We start from the raw sequence: 23,768 nt of genomic DNA, 5'->3' as shown, positions 1-23,768 counted from the left end.
GGCCTCAGGCTCTTCTGGCAAGCCAGTTAGCTAAGGCCTAACAGCTGGGGCTTGGGCCCTGGCCACCCCTCAACTGTGAGGAGAGAATTGTTTATTCAGTTTAACAGATGAAGAGACTGAGGCAGAATATCCAAGGTCATCTATCTTGTAAAAAGTTATTGCCTACATAGCACAGAGCTCTGTGTAGGAAAGGGGGACAGTGGCCAGACCTCCTTGCCTTAAGGAGCTCTGAGTGTTTTCAGCCCTGACCACCAACCCCTGCCTCTGGTGGTAAATGGTACCAAGTCTAATCCTGCTCTGCTCTCACAGCTCCTCCCTCACATCCCCCCAATGGTGGCCTCTCTGGTCAAGGAGGACTCCAACTCTGGGACCAGCTGCCTGGAGCAACTGGCAGAACTGGTCCACTGCATGGTCTTCCGGTTCCCAGGCTTCCCGGATCTGTATGAGCCTGTCATGGAGGCCATTAAGGTGAGTGACAATCTCCCAATTGATTCCTTGCCTTGCTCCAAAAAGGGTGCCCATTTGGGCCTTGCTCAAGGCCGTAATACGGATTAGTGGCAGTCCCCCATCATTTGGTCTCTGCCTGTCTCCCATCACCTCCCCTGGCCCATCCTGTGCTTCAGGCACACTGAGCTACCAGCCATTGCCCCAGATGGGTCACCACTCATGATTGTTCCAAGTCTTTGCCTGTGACATTCTGACTAAACCCTTCTCTTGTTCTGCCTGGATAGCTCCTATTCCCATTGAATCTTCTCCGTTAAGCCTCCACTCAAGTGTTAGCTCTCTCAGAAAGCCTCCCCTGATAACTCTCGATACCTCCTCCCTGCCCCAGGCTGGGTCAGGGCTTGTCTGGGCTCCCACAATTCCCACATCCCTTTGTCATGTGTTGTCACTGTGTCTCCCACCAGCCAGAGGACTCCAGAGCAGGGATTATCTGTAAGTGTTCACATAGCTTTACTGATCCTTTCCTTGCTTTGTGCCAGACCCAGGCTGGGAACTGGGGATACAGGCACCAGCAGACCAAGTCTCTTCCGCTGAGGAGTTTGCAGCCTAGCGGATGACAGGCTTGCACAGAAGTAACTCTGATGTAAGTGGCTTAGGAAATTCCTGTGAGGAGAAGGGAAGGATTATCTCCAGTCAGAGGAGGAGGCTACAAGGATGAAGGGGCTTCTGACCTGGGCTTGCTAGTTTGCTAGGACAATAGCATTTATAGGTGATGCCACATTTGACAGTGTGTTCCATATATTTTGTTTCTTAATGCTCACAAGACAAAAGAAATGAGAGTAGTGTTGTTACCTGAATTTCACAGATGAAGGAAGTGAGACTGGAGAGGCTTGATGACTTGCGCAGTCATGGAAGTAGTGAGAGACACAGGCAGGCACGGTGCTTGCTTGCTGAGCCTATTCCTATTGCCTGATAGAGAGGGCAGGTCTGAGCATGGGTGAAAGATGTCTGGGTAGGTGATGGCTCTTAAAGAACCTCTGCTCTGCCTTCCACTTCTGTAGTGCAGCAGATAGATAGCCTGAAAAGCAATCCACTACAGAACACCTAGATAGGCTTGTTAAAATATAACCGACTTTTTTTAAGTACTTAGCTGAGCTTGCAATAAATTAATGGGGAATTCCCAGGGGCCAAAAAGAAAGCAAGAAGTGGAATTCAGAATGGTGAAAGATGATGCCCTTTTTTGCCTGTCGTGGGCAGAGAAGGTGTAACCATAGTCACTAAGCCACTTGAGCTTATAGGGACAGGAGGTGATGCTTAGGGCTTGCTCTCACTAGGGCATTAGCACTAAGAGGCCTATGTAAGCCAGCACCCGAAAAGGCTTTACTGTTAGTAAAAGAGTGATCTAGAAAAATATATATATACATGGTCTCAAATGTCAAGGAAACTTTTCTGGCTTGATCAGTACTCTGGATTGGGAAAAATGAAATTGTTAATCATTGGCCTGCTCTTATGTGGGTTTAGGGGTTCAAGTTCTCATTGTCTTTGGGGTTGTGAGACCCCTAAACTTGGGTACTCACATTAAAAGTAGTATGAACTTGTAACACAAACCCAAGGGTTACCCTATAGAAACAGAAAAAAGTGCTTTCAAGTCACAAAGATAAAATTCTGCTAAAGGTAAGTTTATAATCCAAAAATTTCAAAACACACAAGGGAACAATCCATCTTGAGTGAGACTTAGTCGATACTTTAAATAAAACCTCCAGCATTTGAGTCTTCTCAGTTTTTCCAGCTTAATATGATAATGAATTTTTTTTTTTAAGATTTTATTTATCATGAGAGACAGAGGGAGAAAGAGACAGAGACACCGGCAGAGGGAGAAGCAGGCTCTCCACAGTAGCCTGATGTGGGACTCGATCTCGGACCCTGGGATCATGCCCTGAGTCAAAGGCAGATGCTGAACCACTGAGCCACCCAAGCTCAGAATGAATTTTTTTTTTTTTTTTTTTTTTTTTTTTTTTTAGTGGAGCCAACCTACAAAAGAAGCAGCTACCTTGCTAGATCATGAGCTGCCTGTCACTGGAGGTAGATGAGCAGAGGAGGCAGGGCTTTGACTTGTTAGAAGTGATTATTATTATTTCCTGCTAGCTTGTGAGCTTCTGGTAGGCAAGGACCATGTGAGGATTTCTGTGCCCAGCAAATATCTGTGACTGTACTGTGAAGAATACTCTCATGGAGCCATGAACAAAGAGGAAGCCTGCACTGGGCACTGAGGGAGACCCATACTGAGTGAAACTCAGGCTTTTCCCTCTAGGGGCTCTGGTCTGATCCAGAGGACAGTGAAGCTATAAATACCAGTACCACTAAGTGCAGCCAGCTAAGCTTTATAAGATAGATATAAATCACACATGTACCCCACTTGAGAAGATCCTGGAAAGTCTCCAAGAGAGGGGATGGGATATAGAAGTTAGGTCTTGAGGGATAGGGACTAGCAGGATGAAGCACCTCCAGATGCATCAGAGGGAAAGGTGTTGGGAGTGGGAGTTTGTCAGCTGCATGAAAGGGACATTGGAAAGATCTAGACGGGAGGGACTTACACTGGACTGACTGCTTAATCTAGCAGATCTGGGCTTCTCAAACCTTTTCTCCAAAGTCCTTGAGCCCAGGCAAGGGCTGCTTGCCGAAGCAGCCTGACACAAAAAGCTCAGTGTTTCTAAAATCTCATCTCAGAGATTCAAGTATGTATTTCATAATTATAAACATTGTTTTTAATGTAAACATTTTTCTTCCCTGAATATTAGAGCCTATAACCCCAGGAAGGTGTGCTACATTTGTTCTGTGGCTTTGAATATCTCTAGGTATGAGCCAGTTTGAGAGGCAAAGCAGCAAAGTATCCATAGGATTTTTTTTGTTTATCAAACTCTTTCACATGTTTTCTGTGAGCACATCCTTCTTTGAGGCTCCTTTATAAATAAATTCTGAAAAGTTCTCTCAGGCAGTTTCTCTGGGAGCTGTGGTACTTGGTAAGGGACCCATTGTTTGTAACATTAGGAGCTTGCAACTTACTTCATAATTTTGTTTCCTTTTTGTGAGAGTACCAAGTTACCTTCTTTGAGAAAGATGGCATTTTTTCTAGTGTGGATAATTTTGAATCGTGTGTGTGCATGAGATTCTGTCTTTCAGCTTTTTTGTACCTGTTTGTGCATGTTGTGTATGGGGTGAGGATTGGATAGGGGATGATAGGAAGAGAAAAAGGGAGACTAAGGTGTGTGTGTGTGTGTGTGTGTGTGTGTGTGTGTGTGTGTTTAAATTTAGAGAGGGAGAGAGTGAGAGAATCTTAAGTGGGGCTCAGTCTCATGACCCTGAGATCATGACCTCTTGAAATCAAGAGTCTGATACTTAACCAACCGTGCCCTCCAGGTGCCCCAAGTCTGTATCTTTTTATGTTGCCTTTGGTAGCTCCTATATTTTTTATCATCTGTGAGAGGTGACTGATCTGATAAATGTTCCTGGGAAATGAGTGAGTAGAAGTGTTAAACCACTGCTTGAGCTTGACCTTCTCTAGTGGCCAGATGATGCATGCTGGGGAGACCAGGGCTTTCAGTGCTAAGCTGGTTTGAAACTCTGGAGGCTTGGACAAATCTGGGGTCTGTGCTCAGGATTTTATAGGGCCTAGAGGAATGTCACTTAAATCTATTCTGTAAGTCTGTATTCTTAAATGTTTTTCTTTAAAATAGATTAGAACCCATGCTGGGTAACGTTATTTTAGGTGCATCTTTTTTTTACTGTTAAAAAGGAGAATAAGTAAGAAAACATGCTAATCTCTGAGCTCTTGACCAAGGACCCATAGTAGTACCCCAGGACCGCCTCCCTCTCCACATTGTCCTGTCTATGGGATCATGCTAGGGGGTGGTGATTAATTAAAGCTGATGGCAAACCTAAAAGCAGAAGGGCGGTGGGAACATCATTGTGTGCAAGTGCTGTGAGAGTATGGAGTGCCAAACTGATATCAGGTAGAAGTAGCCTCATGTGACAGATGAGGAAATTGAGTCAGAGAGGCTCACTTGATCATTGCCAGGCAGTTAGTTAGGACAGGAGTCAGGACTAGGGCTGAGATCTTAACATTGTTGAATCTGGGCCTGTGTTGTCATTGCTTAGAGTCTGTTGTACCTTGGGCTCCTCTAAGAATATACAGATTCTTCATTTGTTGTCTGGATGTCCCTGGAAAATTATTTTCTTGGAGTCATAGTTTTTCCATTTATGAAGTGGGAATTTTACACCTTCCTGAGGCAGTTGTAACATGAAAGGTGATATAGAAAGCCCGCGTGTCAAAATGAAAACCTAGAATAAGTTTGGAAGCAGAAGGATATTAACATGTATATCTAGAATATTTGTGGGACAGTGTGCTTGGGTGAGGGTGGGGTGGACTGTGGTCCAAGAAGGCTTCCCAGAGGAAGTGATCTTTTGAGAGCTGACCATGATCTCCCACCGTCCTGCTGGCTTGTTTCCTCCTCAGGACCTCCATGTTCCCAATGAGGACCGCATCAAGCAGCTGCTGGGGCAGGATGCCTGGACCTCGCAGAAGAGTGAGCTGGCTGGTTTCTATCCTCGGCTCATGGCCAAGTCAGACACGGGCAAGATTGGTTTAATCAATCTGGGCAACACATGCTACGTGAACAGCGTCCTTCAGGCCTTATTCATGGCTTCTGAGTAGGTGCTGCTTTTGAATTTCCTGCCCTCCTCTCCTTTGGGCTCCCTGGTGTATGGGGAGGGGATGAGGGATTGGAGAGGGTAGATGGGGTGTTGGAGATGGCAGGTCGTGCTTTGCATTGATGGCATAATTCCCTGAGGTCTGTGGGTACATGAAGGTGAGAGGTCTGTGAGGGCTCCAGGCCATTGATAAGATAGTAGGTCAAGGCTGGATGGGAATTTGAGATGGGACTTCAGGGGCTGGGCTGTAGTGGGAAGGAGGTCTGCTCTGGGTTGCTCAACATCATTGATTTTTTCCCCTGGGATTCATAGGGATGAATTGTGTTTTCCACTCACCCTGGTATTAGACATTCCCTGTCCCCTTTACTAAAATAAAATATTTATTGTCAGTGGCTACCTATCCACCTTAAGGCTTGCTTAAAAATCAAACAAGATTTCAGTCATGGAAGTAGACATCTTTTTTCCCCTAATTTTTTTTTTGTGTGTATGTTAAAACGCACATAACATAAAATATATATTTTATTTAGCCATTCACTTGTCAGTGGACACTTAGGTTGTTCCATATCTTGGCTGTTGTAAATGCTGCAATGAATGTGGGAGTGCATATATCTTTTCAAGTTAGTGTTTCCATTTTTTTTTAAAGGTTTTATTTATTTATTCATGGGAGACAGAGGCAGAGACATAGGCAGAGAGAGAAGCAGGTTCCATGCGGGAACCTCATATGGGACTTGATCCTGGAATCCTGGGATCACGCCCTGAGCCAAAGGCAGACGCTGAACCACTGAGCCACCCAGGCGTCCCAGTGTTTCCATTTTCTTTGGATAAATACTATGAAGTGGAAATGCTGGATCATAAGGTAGTTCTCTATTTTTAATTTTTTGAAGAATCTCCGTACTGTTTTCTAGAGTATACCAGTTTATAATCCTGTCAGCAGTGTGTGTAAAGATTCCTTTTGTTCCCAGTCTTTGCCAACACTTGTTATTTCTGGTCTTTGATATAGCCATTCTAATTCTGATTTCCCTGATGATGGTGATGTTGAGCAGCTTTTCATGTACCTGTTGGCCATCATCTTCTTTGAAAAATGGTCTGTTGAGATCCTCTGCCTATTTTTTAGTAGGATTGCTTTTTTCCTAATAGTTGTAGAAGTTCTTTATATATTTTGGATATTATTAACCCTTTATCAGAAAAGTGATGTGCAAATATTTTCTCTCATTTTGAAGGATGCCATTTCAGTTTGCTGATGGTTTCCTTGGATTTGCAAGAGCTTTTCAGTTTGATGTACTCCCAACTGTTTATTTTGCTTTTGTCATCTTTATTTTTAGTGTCAGATCCAAAAACCCATTGCCAAGATGATGTCAAAGAGCTTACAGACTGTTTTCCTTTAGGAGTTATATGGTTTCAGGTATTATGTTCAAGTCTTAATCCACTTTGGGTTGATTTTTGTGTGTAGTATAAGGAAGTGGTTCACTTTCATTCTCTTGCATTTGGCTATCCAGTTTTCCCAACACCATTTATTGAAGAGACTGTCCTTTTCCCATTATATATTCTTGGTTCCTTTTTCGTATATTAATTGATTGTATAAGCATGGGTTCATTTTGGGGCACTCTCCTCTGTTGTATCGATCTATTTATCTTTTTATGCTAGTACCATATTGGTTTTGATTACTGTAGTTTTGTAATGTTTGAAATCGGGAATCATGATGCCTCCAGCTTTGTTTTTATTTCTTTTTGTTTTTCTTTTTGAAAATTGGTTTGGCTATTTGAGGTCTTTTGTAGTTCCATACAAATTTTAGGGTAGTTTCTTCTATTTCAGTGAAAAATATCATTGGAATTTAGATGAGGATTGAATTGAATTTTAAATTGCTTTTGGTACTATGGATATTTTAACAGTATTCTGGTTCATGAACACAGAATACCTTTCCATTTATTTGTGTCTTTAATTTCATCAGTGATCCTCATTCTGACATGTTGGAAAACCAGGGTAGTAGCCTAACACTACGTCACAATGCCTAACTCATTCAGTTTGCCTCATCCCATCACATAGGTATTTATATCATCTCACTTCAGTATAGGAAGAAGGGTAAATATAGTACAAGATATTTTGAGAGAGATCATGTTGATGTTACTTTTATTACAGTATGTTATAGTTTATTAATTGTTAATATCTTACAGTGCTTTATTTATAAAACAAACTTAAATCATAGGTATATATAGGAAAAAGCAATATACATAGGATTTGGTACTATCTGGTTTCGGACATCCATTGGGAGTCTTGGAACGTATCTCTTGCAGGTAAGTGGGGACTGCTGGTCTTTTAAACTTCTTGGTTATTTATTTATTTTTAAGATTTTATTTATTCATGAGAGACACAGAAACACATGAGAGAGGCAGAAACCTAGGGAGAGGGAGAAGCAGGCTCCTGTGGGGACCCTGATGCAGGCCTTGATCCTGGGACCCCGAATCCCACCCTGAGCTGAAAGTAGATGCTCAACCACTGAACCACCTAGCTGTCCTTTTTGTTTTTCTTGCCTAATTACTAGCTAAGATTTCTAGTACTATGTTGGGAAAAAAGTGATGAGAGTAGACACCCTTATCTTGTTGTCTATCTTAGAGGAAAAACTTTCAGGTTTTCACTGCTGAGTAGGTCATTAGCTGTGGGCTTGTCATAGATGGCCTTTGTTATGTTGAGGTATGTTTCTTCTATACCTACTATTTTTGAGAGTTTTTAAAATTTTTTTTATTTTTATTTTTTTATTTTTGAGAGTTTTTATTAAACATAAGTGGTTATTGAGTTTTATGCATCTATTGAGATGATCATATGATTTTTTAAAAAAAGATTTTATTCATTCATGAGAGAGACAGAGAGAGGGGCAGAGACATAGGCAGAGGGAGAAGCAGACCCCCGCACAGGGAGCCTGATGCGGGACTCAATTCCAGTAGTCGAGGATCACTCCCTGAGCCGGAGGCAGATGCTCAACCACTAAACCACCTAGGAGTCCTTGATCATACAATTTTTACCCTTCATTTTGCTATGGAGTATGTACTACATTTATTGTTTTGTGGATATTGAATCATCTTTGCATCCCTCCTGCAAATCCCACTTGATCTGTTGTATGAACCTTTCATGTATTTTTTTTCCAAAGATTCTATTTATTTACTCATGAGACATACACACACATACACACACACACACACAGGCAGAGACACAGGCAGAGGGAGAAGCAGGCTCCATGCAGGTAGCCTGACATGGGACTCAATCCCAGGTCTCCAGGATCAGGCCCTGGGCTGAAGGTGGCGCTAAATGGCCGAGCCACCCGGGCTGCCCCCTTTCATTATTGTTGAATTTGGCTTGCTAGTATTTTGTTGAGGGTTTTTGTATCTGTGTTCATTAGGAATATTAGCCTGCAATTTTCTTATGTCATTGTCTGATTGTGGTATTAGGATAATGCTGGCCTTACAAAATGAGTTTTAAAGTATTCTTTCTTCTGCTTTTTGGAAGAATTTGAAAAGACTTGGTATTCTTCTTTGAATGTTGGGGGGAATTCACTAGTGAAGTCATCTGGTCCTGGTCTTTTGTTTATTGGGAGATTTTTAATTACTGATTCAGTCTCTTTACTAATAATCAGTGTGTTCAGATTTTCTACTTCTTTATGATTCTTTATGATTCAGTCTTGACAGTTTTTATCTTTCTAAGAATTTCTCCATTTCTTCCAGGTTGTCCAATTTGTTGGGAGTATAATTGTTCATAGTAATATCTTATGATCCTTTGTTTGTGTGATATTAGTTGTAATGTCTCTTTCACTTCTGATTTTGTGTCTCTCATGTTTTCTTGATGAGTGTAGTTAAGGGTTTGTCTATTTTTATCTTTCGAAAAGTTAGCTTTATTGATCTTTGCTATTGTATTTTTAGTCTCCGTTTCATTTATTTTTGTTCTGGTCTTTCTTATATTCTGTTTTTGGGCTTAGTTATTTTCTAGTACCTTGTAATGTAAAAATCGTTCATTTAAGATATTTCTTGTGTCTTTTTTTTTTTTAAAGATTTTATTTATTTATTCATGAGAGACAGAGAGAGAGAGAGAAAGAGAGACCAAGGCAGAGGGAGAAGCAGGCTCCATGCCAGGAGCCCAATGCAGGACTTGATCCCGGGACCCCAGGATCATGCCCTGAGGCAAAGGCAGGCGTTTAACTGCTGAGCCACCCAGGCGTCCCCCTCGTGTCTTAATTTAAGCATTTGTCACTATGATTTTCCCTTTTAGAATAGCTTTTCCGGCATCCTATAATATTTAGTATGCTGTATTTACATTTTCCTTTGTCTCGGGGTATTTTTTCATTTTTCTTTTGATTTTCTTCTTTGACCCTTTGGTGTTTAGTAGTATGTTATTTAGTCACCACATATTTGTAAATTTTCTGTTTTTCTTTTTTTCCCTTGTAAGTCATTGCTAGTTTTATACTATTGTAGTCAGAAAAGATGCTTGATATGATTTCCGTAATTGTGGCCTATTACGTGATCTGTTCTAGACAATGTACCATGAGAGCTTGAGCAGAATGTGTATTCTGTTGCTTTTGGCTAGAATATTCTGTAAATGACTGTTCTATTCATCTGTTCTAATATGTTGTTGGGTAGAGTATTCTTGGTCGGAAGTTTTTTTGTTTCAGCCATGCCAGTCCTTTCTAGTCTGCAAACTTTTTGCAGAAACTATACTGATACTCTTCTGAAGGTTCCCTCATATGTAACAAGTTGTTTTCTTCCAGATGCTCTTAAGGTTCTCTTTTTGTCCTTAACTTTTGACAGTTATAGAGTGTTAAGTCTCTCATCTTATTTGGAACATTCTTCATTCCCCGATATGGATGTCTGTTGCCTTCCCCAGATTAAGGAAGTTTTCAGCTATTATTTCATCAATCAATTTTATATCTTTCTCTCTCTTTTCCTTCTGTGTCACTTATTATTTTTTAAATGATTTTATTTATTTATTCATGAGAGACAGAGAGGCAGAGACATAGGCAGAGGGAGAAGCAGACTCCTAACAGGGAGCCTGATGTGGGACCCAGTCCTGGAACCCTGGGATCACGTGCTAAAGCCATAGACAGATGCTCAACTACTGAGCCACCTAGGTGTCCCTGGGTCACTTATATTATAAATATTGGTCTGCTTAGTTTTGTCCCAGAAGTCCTTTAGGCTATCTTCACTCCTCTTCATTCTTTTTTAACTACTCTGATTGGATGAATTGTACTGCCTTGTCTTCAAGTTTACTAGTGATTTCTGCTTGGTCTAATCTGATTTTGAATCCTTCTGTTGTATTTTTCAGTACATTTATTGTGTTCTTCAATTTTGTGATTTCTGCTTGGTACTTATATTTTCTTTCTCTTGGTTTAGCTTGGCTCGTGCACTATTCTTGTTTTGGTGAGCATCTTTATGACTGTTGTTTTGAACTTTCTATCTGGTAAATCACTTATCTCCATTTTGTTAAAAACTTTTTCTTACATTTTATCTTGTTCTTTCATTTGGAATATACTTTTCTGTTTCTTCTTTGTCCTTGACTCTGTGTTGATTTGCATGTATTAGATAAAATGACTTCTCCCAGTCTTGAAGAAGTGGTCATGTGTAGATGAACCTTTTGTTCATCATTGCCCTTGCTTTTGGCTGTCTCTCAAACCATTGTGATTGCCCAAGCAGCCTACTTTCCTCTTAGTGGCTCTCAGTAGTTCAGACTGCACCCAGGACCTGTCAGTGTCCTCAAGGGGAGGATTGAGGCAGCAGCTAGATGCTGGACTTTTTGAAAGCCAGAATGTCAGAGCAGTTTTTAAAGTATGCAAATAGACCTCTTTCAGGGGAAGACTAGGAGATGGGCATTTGCATCTGTGAAGATAACCTAATAGTCCTCTTAGAAAGACTCTGCATTTCTGTCTACTGCCACTCTGCAGTTCCCTGGTACGGTAGCCCAACTGTTTTCTATTTGTTACAGTCCTATGTCATCTGCAAGTGTAAACTTCACTGCACCAGAGGTGGACATTCAAGGGTTGTTCCCTGGGTGTCAACTGCAAAAACCAGGATTGCAAATAGGTGCATAAGGTCCTTTCTGGGAGACACTGGCAGCCTGGAGTGAGGTAGAGGGAGAATGCAAAGATGACACCTGTTAGCTTCTGCAGTCTTTGGAAAGTATTTCAGTTGGTCCTAGATGTATGTTAAATTAGAAGCCCATGCCTCAAGCTGAGCTTTTAAGATAGACAAATGGACCTTTTTCACAGATTGGGTGATTCACTCAGCTGCCTCTGTGCTGGCTCCTAGGGTTTTAGCCATAGTGGGTTCATGCAAACTGTTTAAGTACTGTTTCTCAGTTTGCTATAGCATTGTTGGTCTTGGGGACATTAAACCTCTTGACTTTCAAAGGTAGATGCTTTGGGGCCCATCCTTCAGGTGTGGGTCTTAAAAGTTAGGGTAACAGATGTGGGAATCAGACCCTTCCCTACTTAGGGAGAAGCTGGTAGTTGTGATTTCCCTCTTGATTGTGGGTCACCATACTGGGGCTGGGGTTTCTGTTGAAATTGTTTCTTCACTTCTACCCATTTCAGTGTTTGTTCTCATTTGCCTGATGTGTAGGAGTTCAACTAGTTTTTAGATTTCTTTCAAAGGGAATTATTCCATATGTAGCTGTATGTTTTTTTTTTTGTTTGTTTGTTTGTTTTGTAGCTGTATGTTTAGCATGTCTGTGAGAGGAGTCGAGTTCAGGATCCTTTTATCTTGAAGTGAAACCCTGAATGGTCTCTTTATGTACAAATTTTTAAATTTTCATGAGGTCCAGTTTGTGTAATTTTGTTGTTTGTGCTTTGGTGTCTTATGTTAGATCATTGCCAAATCCAACGTAAAGCTTTTGTGCCATGTTTTCTTCCAAGAGTTTTGTTTTTTTGGATTGTAAATTGAGGTCCTTAATCCATTCTAAGTTAATTTTTGTACATGGTGTTAGGTGAGGGTCTGACTTCATTCTTCTGCTTATGGATACTTCGTTTGCCTGGCACCATTTCTTGAAAAGCCTATCCTTTAGGAGAAAGGTAGGTATTGAATGATCTTGGCACCTTGTCAAAAATTGTTAGCTTGTCTACATGAGGGTTTATTTCCAGGCTTTGTATTCTATTGCATTGGTCTCTGTCTGTCTTTATTGTTTCATTGTTTCAATTACTGTAGCTTTGTGTAGTAGGTTTTACCATCAGGAATTGGGGGTCCTCCAGTTTTGTTCATTTTTTTTCAAGATTGTTTTTCGTTGTTTGTGAGCCTTTGGGATTCCATATGAATTTTAGTATGTTTTTCTGCAAAAAAATGTCTTTGGATTTTCTTAGGTATTACATTGAATCTGTAGATCACTTTGGGAAATAATGACATTTTGGCAATATTAACTCTTCTAATCCATGAATGTGGAATGTGTTTCCATTTACTTGTGTGTCTCTAATTCTCTCAGTGTTTTATAGTTTTCATCGTGCAGTTTTTACCTCCTTGGCTAATTCCTAATTATTTTCCTCTTTTTGGTGCTATGTAGTTGATTTGCTTTTGTAATTTTCTTTTTGGATCATTCATTGTTGGGGTATAAAAATGCAAATGGTTCTTGTGTGTTGACTTTGTATCTTGCTACTTTGCTGAATTATTAGTTCCAACAGCTTTTTCTGTAGTCTTTAGGATTTTCTACATTATATTCTCTATGAACAGATAATTTTACTTCTGTTTATTTTTTGCCTGATTGCTCTGGCTAGACCTTCTAGTCCTGTTTTGATCAGAAGGGATGAAATTAGGCATAGGCAGAGGGAGAAGCAAGCTCCCTGTGGGGAGGCCTGATGTAGCACTCCATCCCAGGATCCTGGGATCGTGACCTGAGCCACCCAGGAGTCCCAGGAAAAGCTTTTAGACACTCACTATTGAATGTTATGTTTGCTATGGGTAAATTTTTAATATATGGTTTTTATTATGTAGAGGTAATTTCCATAATTTCTATCGTGTAGAATGTTTTTATCATAAAAGTGTGTTGAATTTTGTCAAATGCTTTCCTGTATCAGTTAAAGTGAGCATGTGGTTCTTTATTTTGGTGATGTGTGTGTATATATATATTACATTGATTAATTGTTTTGTATGTTGAACCATCCTTGTTTCCCAGGATTAAATGCTACTTGGTCATGGTATATACTGCTTTTATTATTATTTTTATTTGATTTAAAAAATTTTTTAAAAAAATTTATGATAGTCACAGAGAGAGAGAGAGAGAGAGAGAGGCAGAGACATAGGCAGAGGGAGAAGCAGGCTCCACGCATCGGGAGCCCGACATGGGATTCGATCCTGGGTCTCAGGCGCCAAACCGCTGCGCCACCCAGGGATCCCTATTTGGTTTTTTAATAGTACATTTCACCTTAAAAATATTTGTTTTAAGTTTATTTCTTTTAAGTAATCTGTGCACCCAATGTGAGCTTTGAACTCACAACCCCGAGATCAAGAATAGCACGTTCTTCCAACCGAGCCAGCCAGGAGTCCCAGTGTATACTGTTTTTATTGTGCTGAATTCTGTTTGCTTAATATTTTGTTGAGGATTTTTGCATCAGTATTCATAAAGGATATCAGTCTATAGTTTTCTTGTAGCGTCTTTTTGGCTTTGGTTATCAGTTATGCTGACCTCGTACAATAAGTAGGAAGTGTTCTTTGCTTTTCAGTTTTTTTGGAAAAGATTGGTATTAGTTCATCTTTAAAGATAGGTAGAATTCACTCAAGAGCCCTGAGGCCCAGGACTTTTCTTTGTTGGCATATTTTGGTTACTGATTCTATCTCCTTACTAGTTTTAGGTCTATTCAGACTACTCTTCATACTGTTTTCTTATTATCCTTTTTATTTCTGTTGAGTTGATACTGATGGCCCCATATTAATTTCTGATTTTAGTAATTTGAGTCTTTTTTCCTTAGTTCATCTATCTAAATTTTTGTTAATTTTGTTTTTTGAAGAACCAACTTTTATTATTTTTTATCCTTATTTTTCTGTTTTCTGTTTTAATTTTCTCTGCTCTAATCCTTTATTTCCTCCTTCTAGCATTAGGTTTAGTTCTTTTTCTAGTTCTTTAAGTTGTGAATATAGGTTGTTGATTAGAGATCTTTCTTGTTTTTTTAATATGAGCATGTGTGGCTTATCCTTGTTTTTGCTGTATCCCATAAACTTTGGTGTGTTGTGTTGTTTTTATTTGTATCTAAGTAGTTTCTAATTTTCCTTGTGATTTTTTTCTTTGATCTTTGGTTGTTAAAAAGTGTGTTGTTTAGGGGCACCTGGGTGGCATAGTTGGTTAAGTGTCCAACTCTTGAATTCAGCTCAGATCATGATTTCAGGGAGAAATCAAGCCCCACGTTGGGCTCCTGCTGGGCGTGGAGCCTGCTTCAGATTTTCCCCCTCTGCCTCTCTGTCTCTCTCTCTCTTTCTCTCCACCTGTTTAAAAAAAATAAAAAAAAAGATGTGTTGTTTAATTCTCACAATTTTGTGAATTTTCTAGTTTTCTTTATGTTACTGAATTCTGCTTATCCAGGTGTGGTCAGAGAGGATACTTTGATATTTATCTTTTAAATCTGAGGGTTAATTGGTGGCCTAACTTAGTCTTTTTGGGAAATGTCTCACATGCACTTGAGAAAAATGTGTATTCTGCTTTTGGGTGGAGTGTTCTGTATGTTTCTGTTAGATCTTCTGGTTGTGTTAAGTCCTCTATTTCTGGTCTGTGTTTGCAGGTGAGGTCTTGAGGTTTCCAATTGTTAGAAATGTCGATTTCTCCCTTTAAATTCTCTGTTTTTGTATCATATATTTTGATGGTCTGTCATTTGTAAATTATTATAATTGTTACTTTTTGCTGTATTGAGCTTCTTAATATATAATGCCTTTTCTGTCTCTTGTAAGCTTTCTTGATTTAAAGTCTGTTTTGTCTGATACTAGTACAGCCACCTCTACCCTGTTCCGGTTTTTATCTGCATGGAACATCCTTTTTCATCCTTTCACTTTCCATTTGTTTTTGTTTTTGGATTGCAAGTAAGCCCCTCGCAGACAGCATAGAGTCAGATTGTGTATTTTTATCCATCTTGCCAATCTTTGTTTTTTGATTGGAGAGTTTAATCTATTTGCTTTTACAGTAATTATTGATTAGGAGGGACTTCTGTCACTGTGCTGTTTGGCTTTTACATACCCTATAACTTTTTGCCTCTAATATCCTGCATTCCTTTATCTTCTGTGTCTGGTTGATTTTTCATAGTGAAATGAAAATTAATTTCTTTGTGTGTATATTGTGTAGTTTTCTTTGTTGTTACTATGGAGATTACATTTAACATTCTAAATTTAGAACATTCTAATTTTAATTTATAGCACCTTAATTTCAATAACATTAAAAACTCTGCTCCTTTACAGCTCCATCACACCTGTTTTGGCTGTTGATGTTGCAAAATTACTTCTTCATACTCTGTATGTCCAAAAAACATAAATCAGTAATTCCTTTTTTTCTAAAAGATTTTATTTGTTAGAGAGTGAGCAAGTGAGTGAGAGCAAGAAGAAGAGAGCATGAGCTGGGGGGAGGGGCAGAGGAAGAGGGAGAAACAGGCGCCCCACTGAGGAGGGAGCTAGAGGATCCCAGAACTCTGGGATCATGACCTGAGCTGAAGGCAGGTTCTTAACTGATTGAGCCACTTAGGAGCCCCTAAATCAGTAACTTAAAAAAATGTATTAGTCACCTAAATAAGGTAGAAAAGAAGGTGAAGAGACAAACCAGAGTTAGAGTAATTCTTAGCTATTATGTTAATAATTTTTTAAAATAAATTTATTTTTTATTGGTGTTCAATTTGCCAACATATAGAATAACACCCAGTGCTCATCCCATCAAGTGCCCCCCTCAGTGTCCGTCACCCAGTCACCCCCACCCCCCACCCACCCCTTCTTCTACCACCCCTAGTTCGTTTCCCAGAGTTAGGAGTCTCTCATGTTCTGTCTCCCTTTCTGATATTTCCCCCTCATTTTTTCTCCTTTCCCCTTTACTCCCTTTCACTATTTTTTATATTCCCCAAATGAATGAGACCATAAAATGTTTGTCCTCCGATTGACTTATTTCACTCAGCATAAATTTTTTCTTTATCACTTCTAAATAATGTCAAACAAGAAGTACAATTAAGAAATAGTTACAAACCATTGTTATAACAACAGTAGCTTTTATAATTGCTCATGGATTTGCCTTTGTTGAGATTTCAATTTCTGCATATGGCTTCAGGGTATTGTCTAGTGTCTTTTCCTTTCACCCTACAGGACTCCCTTGAATATTCCTGCAGCAGAGAGCTAGTGTTCAGAGTCTCTCAGTGTTTATCTGGAAATGTCTTGATTTCTCCCTCACTTTTGAAGGACAGTTTTGCCACATTTTTCTTTGAGCACTTTGAATGTATTTGTCCACTGTCTTTTGGCCTCCAAAGTTTCTGATAAGAAATCTGCAAATATGGGGATCCCTGGATGGCGCAGCGGTTTGGCGCCTGCCTTTGGCCCAGGGCGTGATCCTGGAGACCCGGGATCGAATCCCACGTCAGGCTCCCGGTGCATGGAGCCTGCTTCTCCCTCTGCCTATATTTCTGCCTCTCTCTCTCCCTCTCTCTGTATGACTATCATAAAAAAAAAAATCTGCAAATAGCTATTTGCATAATTATTATTAATGATCCCTTGTATGTGTTGATTCATTTGTCTCACTGCTTTGAAGATTAATTCTGTCTGTTGATTAGTCTGTTGTCTTGTTTTCTTTTTCCTATTGTCTATTTGATTATAATGTGTCTCTCTGAATTCATCTTTGAATTTGTTGAGCTTCTTGGCTCATTTATGGTTTTAATCAAATTTGGATAATTTTCAGTCATTATTTGTTAATATTCTCTCTGCCTGCTTTTTTTTCCTCTTTTCTTTTTCTAGGACTCCCACAATGTATATGTTGGTACTTTTGATGGTGCCTTACAGGTCTTCTAGGTTCTCTTAACGTTTTGTCAGTCTTTTTTTTTTCTGTTCCATAGCTGTGATTATTTCCATGTTCTGTCTTCAAATTCAGTTGCTTTTTTGCCTGGTCAGATCTGCCTTTGAATCCTTCTAGTGAATTTTTCATTTCAGTTACTATTCTTTTCAGACTCCCGATTTTGTTTGTTTGTTTCTATTTGGGTTTTCTGTCTCTTCATTGACATTTTCTTTTTTTTTTTTTTAATTTTTATTTTATTTATGATAGTCAGAGAGAGCGAGAGAGAGAGAGGCAGAGACAGAGGCAGAGGCAGAGGGAGAAGCAGGCTCCATGCACCGGGAGCCTGACGTGGGATTCGATCCTGGGTCTCCAGGATTGCGCCCTGGGCCAAAGGCAGGCGCCAAACTGCTGCACCACCCAGGGATCCCCTCCTCATTGACATTTTCATTTCGTTTACATTGTCTCCTTGACTTTCTTCACACCTTCCTTTAGTTCTTTAATCATCTTTTTTTTTCTAAGGAAGTGAAGGGAGAGGGTCAGTGGGAGAGGGAATGAGAGACTCCCAGGTAGGCTCCATGCCCAGCCCAGAGCCTAACTGAGGCCCAGTCAAGACCCTGAGATCATCGTGACCTGAGCCTAAATCAAAAGTTAGACGTTTAACTGAGCCACCCACGTGCCCCTTCCTTCATTTAGATCTTTAATCATCTTTAGGACTGATAACTTAAAGGTTTTTGATTCATTGGCCCTTAAATCTTTCTTGGGGACAGGTTTTGTTGGATTATGTTTTTTTCCTTGGAATGGGCCACACTTTCCTGTTTCTTTGTATGTGTCATCTTTGTTGAACTTTGGACATTCGATTTTAATAATGTGGTAATTCTGGAAATCAGATTTTCTTCCTCTCCCACTATTTGCTGTGGCTTAGTTTTTTGTTTTTTGATTGTTGTAGGCTATCTCTGTGTTGAAGATCAGCCTGAGGTGTTAACAAAATGTCTTCTTTCTTAACCTTTCCTTGGGCATGTGCAATCATTTTAAAATTTTCCTGGTGTATGCAAGTTTCTGAATAGTCTTTAATGTCTGGCTTCTGAAGTGTGAAACGTTAAAAAAGGAAAGAAGGGCAGAGGAGCACTGGCCCTTTAAATCTCCTGGTGGTCACTTTAGCTTAAGGTTGAGGGGCTTATGACAGTGGTGGGGATGTATGTGTGTGTGTGCAGCAGCAGTGGCTGCCTGCCTCTTTGCACCTTCATAATCAGAAGTAGCACTCAGAGGGGGCACCTGGGTGGCTCAGAGGCTCAGCAGCTGCCTTTGGCTCGGGTCCTGATCCCGGAGTCCTGGGATTGAGTCTTGCTTTTGGGCTCCCTGCGGGGGCTTGCTTCTCCCTCTGCCTGTGTCTCTTCCTCTCTCTGTCTCTCATGAGTAAATAAATAAAATGTTAAAAAAAAAAAACACTCAGAGCATAGATCCCCAATATTTGGGAGATAGAGTACGTTTTACCCACCCTACCTCCTGTAGACTATGTGTAAACTATTTCAGAAACATGTACACAGCTGCCTGCCATTTGGCTGGGAGTGGGGGATGGATAACTGCTACTGTGCTAAGAGGTGAAATTGATGACAGCTTACAGTGAAAGCCTTCCCTGCCAAGTTGCAAGCTTTCAGAGGTACTCCAGAGTTTTCAAATAGTCAGCATTAGATTGTGCCAGTGCAATTGTTGTCTAGGTGGGGGTGCTGCTTCCTGGTATTTACTACTCTGCCATCTTCCCAGAATCTCTCCTCCTCCTTATTTTAAGACTTTTTATTCATTTTTTTAAGAGCAATTTTAGGTTTACAAAAAAAAAAAAACTGAGAGGAAGATAATAAGATTTACCATATATACACTTTCGGTCCTCATACTTGCATTACCTCTTCCTTTATCAGCATCACTCACCAGAATAGTACACCTTTTTTTTTTTTTTTTTTTTTTTTTTAAATCAAGGATGAACCTAGGTTGATGCATCATGATCCCCCAAAGTCCATAGTTTATGTTCACTCGTGTACATTGTGTTGGTTTGGACAAATGTATTAGGACAGGTAACCATCACTATGGTATCATAGAGAATATTTTCACTGCCTTAAAAATCCACTGTGCTCTGTACCTATTTATCTCCTCCAATTCCTGGCAATTGCTGATCTTTTCATGTTTTCCATAGTCTTACCTTTTCCAAAATATCAGGTTGGACTCCTACAGCTTCATATTGGTTAGTACTTTTCAGATTGGTTTCTTTCTCTTAGCAATATGCATCTAAGTTTCTTCCATTTCTTTTCATGGCTTGGGAGTTCATTTCTTTTTTTTCAAAGATTTTTTTTTTAATTTTTATTTATTTATGATAGTCACACAGAGAGAGAGAGAGAGAGGCAGAGACACAGGCAGAGGGAGAAGCAGGCTCCATGCACCGGGAGCCCGACGTGGGATTCGATCCCGGGTCTCCAGGATCGCGCCCTGGGCCAAAGGCAGGCACTAAACCGCTGCACCACCCAGGGATCCCAGTTCATTTCTTTTTAGTGCCAACTAGCATTCCATTGTCTGGATGTACCACAGAGTGTCCATTCACATACTGAGGGTCATATTGGTTGCTTCCAGGTTTTGGCAATTAAGAATAAAGTAGCTGTAAACATCCATGTAGAGATTTTTGTGTGGACATGACGGTTCAACTTGTTGGGTAAATAACAAAAGGCATGATAGCTAGATCAGATGGTAATAGTATGTTTAGTTTTGTAAGAAATTGCTTTAAAAAAAAGAAAGAAAAAGGGGAAAAAAAATACCTGCCAAAGTGTTTTCCCGAAGTGGCTGTACCATTTTGCATTCCCACCAACAATGAATGAGAATTCCTGTTTTTTTACATCCTTGCCACTATTTGGTGTTTTCTGTGTTCTGAATTTTGACTATTCTAATAATAGGTATGTAGTAGTGTCTCATTGTTTTTATAAGTCGATCTCTAGACTTTTTCTAGCATAACTAACACTCTGTGCCTGTGTCAACTACTGTTCTTGTTATCTGTCTTTATGAATTTGACTTCTGTATATTATTTTTTTAAAGATTTTATTTATTTATTCATGAAGGACAGAGAGAGAGAGAGAGAGAGAGAGGCAGAGACACAGGCAGAGGGAGGAGCAGGCTCCATGCAGAGAGCCTGTCGTGGGACTTGATCCCAGGTCTCCAGGATCACGCCCTGGACCAGAGGCAGTGCTAAACCGCTGAGCCACCGGGGCTGCCCTATTTATTATTGAAATAGAATTGACACACCATGTTGTAGAAAGTACTGATTTGACAAGTCTACAACCAATGTAGCTACCATCTGTCATCGTATAACACTGTTACAATACATTGATTATATTCCCTTTTATCCCTGTAACTTTTTTTTTTTTTTTATCCCTGTAACTTTTTTATTCTGTAACTGGAGGCCTGTATCTATCATGTCCCTTTACCCATTTTTCCCATCCCTTCACACCTCTCCTCCTGGGAACCATTAGTTTGTTCTTAGTATTTATGAGTCTCTTTCTGCTTTTGTTTGTTCATTTGTTTTCTAGATTCCAAATATAAGTGAAATCATATGGTATTTGTCTTTCTTATTTCACTTAGCATAATACCCTCTAGGTCCATCCATGTTGTAAATGGCAAGGTCTCATTCTTTATGGCTGAGTAGTATTCCATCGTATGTATGTATACCCCATATCTTCTTCATTAATCTGGATGGACACTGGAGTTGCTTCCATATCTTGGCTATTGTAAATAATGTTGCAATAAATATAGGGGTGCATATATGTTTTCAAGTTAGTATTTTTGTTTTCTTTGGGTAAATACCCAATAGTGGAATTACTGGATTGTATGGAAGTTGTTTTTTAATTTTTAATTTTTTGAGGAATCTCCATGCTGTTTTCCATATAGGCTGCACCAGCTTGCATTCCCACCAGCAGTGCACCAGGTTTCTGTTTTCTCCACATCCTCGCTGATGATTATTTCTTGTCTTTTTGATTCTACCATTCTGACAGGTGTGAGGTGATATCTCATTATGGTTTTGATTTGCATTTCTCCGATGATGATTGATATTGAGCATCTTTTAATGTGCCTTTTGACCATCTGTGTCGTCTTTGGAAGAATGTCTATTTAGGCCATTTCATTTTCATTTATATATATATATATTTTTTAAAGATTGTATTTATTCATAAGAGAGAGCCAGAGACTTAGAGGGTTACCCCATGGGGAGCCCGGTGTGGGACTCCATCCCGGGACTCCAGGATCACACCCTGAGCCAAAGGCAGACAGGTGCTCAACCACTGAGCCACCCAGGCGTCCCTAGGCCATCTCATTTTTAAATTGGGTTTTTGGTGTTGTACAGATTCTTTATATATTTATATAATAATCCTTTCTCCTGTATTAATTCTTTTTTTTTAATTTTATTTATTTATGATAGTTACAGAGAGAGAGAGAGAGAGGCAGAGACATAGGCAGAGGGAGAAGCAGGCTCCATGCACCAGGAGCCCGATGTGGGATTCGATCCCGGGTCTCCAGGATCACGCCCTAGGCCAAAGGCAGGCGCCAAACCACTGCGCCACCCAGGGATTCCTCCTGTATTAATTCTTTATTGACTATAGAGTTTGAAAATATCTTCTATTCAGTACGTTGCTTTTTTGTTTTGTTGATGGCTTTCTTTGCTGTGCAAAAGCTTTTCACTTTGGTGTGCTCCCAATAGTTTATACTTTTTGTTCCCTTGCCTGAGGAGACCTATATAAAATTATGTTACTAAGGCTGATGTCAAAAAAATTACTTGTCTGTGCTTTCTTCTAGGAGTTTTATGGTTTCATGTTTCACATTTAGGTCTTTAATCTATTTTGAATTTATTTTTGTGTGTAGTATAAGAAATTGATCCAGTTTCATTCTTTTGTATGTAGCTGTCCAGTTTTTCTAGCACTAGTTGGTGAAAAGACTTTTTTTCCCCATTGTATGTTCTTGCCTCCTTTGTTGTAGGTGAATTGACCATATAATTATGGGGTTATTTCTGGGATCCCTATTCTGCTTCATTGCTCTAGATGTCTATTATTGTGCTGCTGTCATTCTGTTTAGGTTACTATAGATATCTTGAAATCTAGGGCTTGTGATGCCTCCAGCTTTGTTTTTTTCTCAAGATTACTTTGGCTATTCAGGGTCTTTTGTGGTACCATATAAATTTTAGGATTCTTTGTGCTAGTTCTGTGACAAATAGTATTTTGGTATTTTGATAGGGATTTCATTGGGTCTGTAAATTGTTTTGGGTGGTATGTTGATTCTTTGAATCTATGAACATAGAATATCTTTCAATTTGTGCCCTCTTCATGAGTTGTTTTATTGTTTCAGAGTATAGGTCTTTTACCTTCTTGATTAAGTTTATTCCTAGGTATTTTATTCTTTTGGTGCTATTATAAATGGAATTATTTGCTTAATTTGTTTTTCTGCTACTTTGTTATTAGCATATAGAGATGCAATGGATTTCTGCGTACTAATTTTGTATTCTGCAACTTTACTGAATTAGTTTATTCTGATAGTTGTTTTGAAAAGGTGGAATCTTTATCTCTTTTCTATGTGTAGTGTGTTACTTACAAATAGCGACAGTTTAACTTTTTACCAACTTGGATGCCTTTTATTTCTTACCTGATTATTGTGGCTAGACTTTCAGTTTCATGTTGAATAATAAGTGTTGAGAGTGGACATCCTCGTCTCGTTCCTGATCTTATGGGTAGAACTCTGTTTTTCACCATTGATTATGATGTTAGCTCTGGGTTTTTCATATATGATCTTTATTATGTTGAGGTATGTTCTAACATGTTTTTTTTTTTTTTTTTACCATGAACTGATGTTGAACTTTCTCAAATGCTTTTTCTGCATCTATTGAGATGATCATAAGGTTTTTATCCTTTGTTTTGTTAATATGTATCACTTTGGTTGATTTGTGAGTATTGTGCCATTTGTGCATCCTGGAATAAATTCCGCTTTATTGTGGCGAATGATCTTTGTAATACATTCTGTTAAATTTGGTTTCCTAATACTTGGTTGAAGATTTTTGCATCTGTGTTCATCAAGAATATCGTCATGGGGTTTTTTTGTAGGGTCTTTGACTGGGTTTGGTATCGGTAATGCTGGCGTTACAGAATACATTTGTTTTTTCATTGTTTTATCACATATTTTTATATATAATATATATATTTGGAGAGTTATATATATTTGGAAGCTTTCCTTCCTCTTATATTTTTGGGAATAGTTTGAAGAGAAATCGGTATTATCTCTTTAAATATTTGGTAGAATTCACCTGTGAATCTGTCCGGTCTTGGATTTTTGTTGGTAGTTATTTGATTACTGATTCAGTTTTATTTTAAGTTAATTGGTCTGTTTAGATGTTCTGTTTCTTTTTGATTCAGTTTTGAAAGATCTGTTTCTTCGAATTTATCCATTTCTTCTAGGTTGTCCAGTTTGTTGGCATATAATTTTTTGTAATCTCACATAATCCTTTGTATTTCTGTGGTGTCACTTGTTCTCGTGTTTCTGATTATTTTAGTTGAGACATCTTTTTTTTCTTGATGAGTCTGGATAAAGAATTACCAATTTTAAAAATCTTTTTAAAGAACCAGCTCTTGATTTCATGGATA

General features: G+C 39.2%; 1 protein-coding gene across 1 annotated transcript in view; it reads left to right on the top strand.

Moving 5' to 3' along the window:
* USP35 (ubiquitin specific peptidase 35) overlaps nt 1-23,768 on the top strand; it is a 53,152-nt gene that overhangs the window by 11,622 nt on the left and 17,762 nt on the right. Inside the window, 2 exon segments of the mRNA XM_038568494.1 lie at nt 310-468; nt 4,958-5,151. Coding sequence (XP_038424422.1) covers nt 310-468; nt 4,958-5,151 — 353 coding nt within the window.

The sequence above is a fragment of the Canis lupus genome, chromosome 21 (assembly GCF_011100685.1).
Source record: "Canis lupus familiaris isolate Mischka breed German Shepherd chromosome 21, alternate assembly UU_Cfam_GSD_1.0, whole genome shotgun sequence".
NCBI classification, from domain to species: Eukaryota; Metazoa; Chordata; class Mammalia; order Carnivora; family Canidae; genus Canis; species Canis lupus.
This window is presented reverse-complemented; position numbering and strand designations above follow the sequence as displayed.